The 5582-nt window shown below is 50.8% G+C and overlaps 1 protein-coding gene and 1 long non-coding RNA gene across 2 annotated transcripts in view; one reads left to right on the forward strand and one right to left on the reverse strand.

Moving 5' to 3' along the window:
- Window positions 1–1358: 1358 nt before the first annotated feature.
- LOC106735177 (uncharacterized) lies at window positions 1359–4912 on the forward strand. The gene is made up of 3 exons (XR_001370587.1): window positions 1359–1415; window positions 3925–4053; window positions 4779–4912. It is a non-coding gene; the product is annotated as an uncharacterized LOC106735177 (long non-coding RNA).
- The window catches only part of WSCD2 (WSC domain sialate O sulfotransferase 2), a 130962-nt gene continuing 126788 nt past the window's right edge, over window positions 1409–5582 (reverse strand). Inside the window, exon 10 of the mRNA XM_006151511.2 lies at window positions 1409–1998. Within this exon, the coding sequence (XP_006151573.1) occupies window positions 1646–1998 (353 nt within the window). The 3' untranslated portion in view covers window positions 1409–1645. The remainder of the gene's footprint in view (window positions 1999–5582) is intronic.

Genomic DNA, 5582 nt, shown 5'->3' on the forward strand with positions numbered 1-5582 from the left:
CGGGTCTTGGACCAAGAGTCTCCCAGAGAAAGCTGGCCTCCAAGTGGGCAAGGAAGCCAAGCCCTCTACTGTTCTGTGAAAGAAGATTAGAAATTAGCCTGGGGGAAAGAAACACGGTACAAAATACATTCAGAGCCCCCTGGCTGGGCCCTGGGGTGGTCCAAAACCTGCAGATGAGGAACCGGAGAAAGGAACCCCAGGTCCAGTCCCTATGTCCTTCTGTTTGCATGGCCAGGTTCCAAGGGGCAGAATGTATTACTGATATTCCTCTTAAAAAAATATATCTCTTTACACTTGCCTTCTCCCTAGTCTCTTTGCTATTTGGGAATGAGTATTTTCCTGTCCCCTCAAGGCTTCTAAGGGACGTCTTAGGAAGGTCACTCCAGGCAGAATAGCAAAGAGGCCGTGACCTATGGCTTTTGCATCTTCGTGGTGGGAAGTGGTGCCGATATGGGCTGGAAGTGAAGCCATTGGTATCCAAGGTGGGGCAAGGGATGGGATCTGGGGTCAACGTTTTTGTTGTTGTTGTTTTTTAAGATAGATGATCAGTGACTCAGGTCCTCAGAGATCCTTTGGTTTTGTGTCTGGGCAACAAGAGAGCACACAGTATGGAAATGATGAGGCATCTCATTAACCCCACTCCTTATAGGGCCCATAAGGGAAGCCGGCCCCACTGGACTGTGATGAGGAGAGGCCAATGGTCTGGGAAGGTAGTGGGGGTTTCTTTGGGGCAAGAGTCCACCTGATTCAGAGTACGCTTGCTGTCTTACCTGGGTAGCCAAGGACCTGCTGGGTAGCCAAGGGCAGTGTTGGGTCTCCCCACCCCCATGGAGAGATGAGTCACTGAGGCCCTCATTCCTACGTAAATTCTGTATGTGGCAGGTAGCCATTCTCATGGGCTACATGTTGGTGCCTGAGCACCCCTGGTTGTGGGATGGAGGTCACCTCCTGAATGACAGGTGGGAAGAAACGGGCAGGATCAGATCCCTTAAGGTGGAATCATGAGGCCCGTGACCCCACATGAAGGTGGTGAGGGGGAACTAACCTACTGTGAACACCATGGCCTTCCCACCCTACCTAAAATGCCACAAACCTAAGGCCACAGAGAAACTTCCCCCAAATCTTGCTTCAAAATGGAAGGTGACCTGAGATAAATATCAGGCTAGCACTTCCTGGGTGGAGAAGGGAAGGGGAGATTACTAAAGCTCAGCCCAGAAGGGACAGGTGTCTCGGGCCACGTTTGTACACTCGCTCCTTGAGCCTTTGCGTCAAGATCCTCAGTTGCTGTAGGATACCCAGCATGCCTTTGTGACACGGCTGAGTCCTCCCTCCCTCCCACAAGTGGAACTCAGGGCAATGGGGCAGGGACACGGGGAACAGAAAAGGGTCCCTGTGGCTGGAGCTCCCCAATCCAGGTACCCCATGTTTCCAAGGGGAGGGTGTGTGAGCAGGGCGAGCAGTGCCTGGGCAATCTCTTCCCCTGAGCCTCCTTTGTCATGCAGGAAACTCACTGAAGGCAAACAGCAGCCAGGGGGATTGTCCCCAAACCAAAGAGAGGACAGGTCAGTGGGGGTCACCAGGGGCCTTGAGTCCCCAGGGCCTGCTTGACTGGGGCTCCCAGCCCGGTCCCCCTCCGCTAGATGCATCATCTTGGGTAGTAGTCAGCAGGGACGCCTGTGAGGTTCCTCCCTCGAAGGGCTGCGTCCACCATCTTGATGTAGGCAGAGATGGTTTTCTGCATGTCTGCCGTGTAGGGGTCGTACTCGAGCTTCCGCAACCCGGAGCGCTTGAAGTTGCCATCTTTCTGACTCTCCACGCACAGCAGCCGGTCCTCCCTGACGGCCACGCCCAGGAGACTGACCATCCGGCCCAGCTGGACGAAGAGGTCCTGCTTCAGGTCCTCGAAGTGCACCACCAGCACCTTCTTGCCGAACTTGAGCCAGTCCAGTGTATGCGTGGCCCACCACGGGGCGTAGTTCCTCACGAACTCCGGCCACTCTGCGGAGAGAGGAGGGAGGGCTGAGTCCGAGGGACCAGGGCTTCACGGGATCAGTCAGGGGGTCCCAGCAGTGGCTGCCATGAGTCACAGCAAAAATAACACAGATAATTCCTGTAAGGCCTCTAAGTTCCTGATACCTCCCACCTCAAGGCTGCTGCTTCTGCCTAGAATCTTTGTTTATTTAAATTTTTGCCAGAGGGCACGTGCACTCACTCGAAAGAGAGGATATGATAAAGCACCCCTCCTGGGGCATGGTCCCTCCATCTTTCCGTCGGGATTGTGGGCACACACGCATATTTCTCAAGCTGCCAGGTCCAGGACTAGAACCATGTGGTCAACCCATATGGGCTCTCGCTGCCCTAACCATCATGCCATGGTCTGGAATATTCTTAGTTCTCCCTTCTCTCTCTCTCTCTCTCTCTCTCTTTTTTTGGAGAGGTTTTTGCTATAGGGCGTGTGCACTCGCCAGACAGACAGAGAGAGACGGAGAGACAGAAAGCGAGAAATCACCCCCCAGGGGGGATGGTCATGCTGCAATCCCTTCTCCTCCATTCTCCTCTCAGGATCTTGGGCACGCACACACACGCGCCCAGCATGAGTTTTAAGCCACCGGGTCTGGGACACGAACCGCGGTCGACTACGTGGCAGTCCAGCGACATAGCCATTATGCTAACTGCTGGTTCCCTTAGTTCTCCCTTCTCTTTGAAAATCACAATAACACTTATCTGGTGCTTACTACATGCCAGGCACAGCCCCATATATAAAAATGTAAATATAATATATATTTAATAAATATAGCTACTAAATATATAAGATTCAAGTAATAGATATTCATTATATTATTCATAGTATGAAAATAATCTATCATATTAGAGATAATATATATAGTAGGGTACTTAAAAAATTTGTGGAAAATGAAATTAACATATGAGTTTATCTTGGTGCAAAATTTTTTGAAATTTCTGCAGTTTTTTTATAATACACACTTTCCATGAGCTTTTTGAAGACTTCTCATATATCAATTATATATAATAGATTATGTAATATTATATATTAATAAATAATAATAATTCCAGGACCAGCAGTTGCTGTAATGGTTATGTCACTGGACTCCCATATAGTCAACCGTGGTTAGAGTCCCGAACTTGGTGGCTTAAACTCATGCCAGGTGCATGTGCGTGCATGCCCAATATCCCACAAGGAGAATAGAGAAGGGATTGCGGCGTGGCATTCTCCCCGGGGGGGTGATTTCTCGCTTTCTGTCTCTCTGTCTCTCTCTGTCTTTCTGGTGAGTGTACATGCCCTATAGCAAAAACCTCTCCAAAAAAACCAAAAAACAAAAAAACTAAATCCTGATCCCTCCCTGGGTAATGAATATTCACTCTCTCATTTAATTCTGACTACTCTGAAAGGAGAGAACTATTGCTTGCTCTTCACTAGAGAGAGGAAACTAAAGCTCAGAGAGGGAAGGGACTTGTTCATGGTCACACAGCCAGGAAGCGCTACTCAGACGAGGCCTTCCTGATTCCAGGCCCCTCTTTCCCAGGGACCAGCAGCCTCATTCCCAGTTCCCACTTCCTCCCACTGCCTTGTACTCAGCAGGGACTCAGTGAATGGCTGTTGAGCTAAACTGAAATTCTCACCCACCCTTTATCGCTAAAGGGCTCCTTTGCTTTGCAGTGCACCGAAGCTGTGGGGAGACTCCTGCTCCCCAAGTGCCCTCTAGAACACCATGGCTGCTGAGGAAATATTTACCCTGGTGACAAGGATATATTTTAACCTTCATAGAGTTGATTTACAATCTATCTGGCTAATTGGGCCTACACTGCCACAGTGGGTTAAGACTAGATGTATCTGAGTGATTAGGAAAACATCTAGCATGTGTATGACCTGGGTTTTTTTTTTTTGTTTGTTTTGTTTTTTAGGATTTCTTCACTCCTGAGTCACCTCCTTGCAGCATTCCTGGTGATTCAGGATGGCTGCTATTCTCCTGGGGAAGCCCTGGAGTTGACGATGGTCCTGTCACCCAGCAACACACAGACCCAGATTCCTAGGTGTGGCCACTTTGGGCTGTCTTGGTTGTTGAAAGCAGCAGGATAGTCCCTAAGAAAAAGGGCGGGCTGGTCTCCAGCCTGGCTGAGGTCCCTTGGGTAGCTGGACTTGATGCGGGAGGGATGCAGACTACGAAGTGTCCTTGTGGGCTGCAAACCTCTGGGGGACAGCAGGCTCCTCTGAGAAATGGAGTGATGATGCTGCTGCCTGAGCATCCCCTGTGTGTCAGGGACTATTTGGGCACTTTGCTCACATAATCTCGGGGTTCTCAAGAAGTCCAGCAATGTTGGACCAGCAGCTGGTGTAATGGCTATGTTGCTAGACTCCCATGTGACCCCGGTTTGAGTCCCGGACCTGGTGGCTTAAACTCACACTGGGGTGTGTGAGTACATGCCCCAAGAGGAGACTAGAGGAGAGGGAGCTGCAGCATGGCTATCCTCCCGGGGGGTGATTTCCCACTTTCTCTCTCTCTGTCTCTCTCTGTGTCTTTCTAGTGAGTGCACAGGCCTTATAGCAAAAACCTCTCAGAGGCATGACGTGACTTGCCCAGAGCCACACAGCTGGTGTCTAAGGCAGAATTCAAACCAATGTCTAACCCAGACTGAGCCTGGCTCCTGCCATCCTAGCCAACCCTTTCAGGGCACCTGAGCTAATTGGCTCCAGCCCTCTGTACCTACTGCTCATGTCACCTTCAAGCTGTGGCCTAAGGCACTGGGTCTGTCCACAGATGGCCTTGTCCTACTCAGACTGCCAGACTTGAAAGCCCAGCTCCTCTCCATGTGTGCCGTGTGACCTTGGGGATGTTCCTCAATCCCCTTGAGTCTCGATTTACTCATCTGCAAAGTGAAGATCCAAACATGACCTCCCTCCTGCAGGTGCTATGGGGACGCGTGGGTGAGATGCGCACAGATCCTGGGGTGGCACCTGGGACACAGAAGGCGCCCCAATAAATGTCAGCTCCTGTCATCATTATTCATGGTGACGTTGGAGAAGGCGCCCCAATAAATGTCAGCTCCTGTCGTCATTATTCATGGTGATGTTGGCCCCCCCCATGTCCCCTGAGACACCCCACACGCCCCATCATTTTGGTCAGAGTTTCCCTCTGAAGAATATCCAAGATATTCCAGCGGCGGCAGCAGCCCACCCCACCTCCCTCCCATGGCCAAAGCTCCCTCACGCGAAGCTCCTAAATTACTTCATTGGAAAGAAGAATAAAAATGAAACACAAGTCGTCAATGAGCTTGGGATTCCTGGTGATGGATCGGGGTCCGCGAATCAGGTCATTTTGGTCAGAGTTTCCCTCTGAAGAATATCCAAGATATTCCAGCGGCGGCAGCAGCCCACCCCACCTCCCTCCCATGGCCAAAGCTCCCTCACGCGAAGCTCCTAAATTACTTCATTGGAAAGAAGAATAAAAATGAAACACAAGTCGTCAATGAGCTTGGGATTCCTGGTGATGGATCGGGGTCCGCGAATCAGGTAATAAATGCTTGGTGAGCCACAGAACGCCGGCGGTGAGTGCCGGCTACAC

The sequence above is a fragment of the Tupaia chinensis genome, unplaced genomic scaffold, assembly GCF_000334495.1.
Source record: "Tupaia chinensis unplaced genomic scaffold, TupChi_1.0 Scaffold000320_1, whole genome shotgun sequence".
Classification (NCBI taxonomy): Eukaryota; Metazoa; Chordata; class Mammalia; order Scandentia; family Tupaiidae; genus Tupaia; species Tupaia belangeri.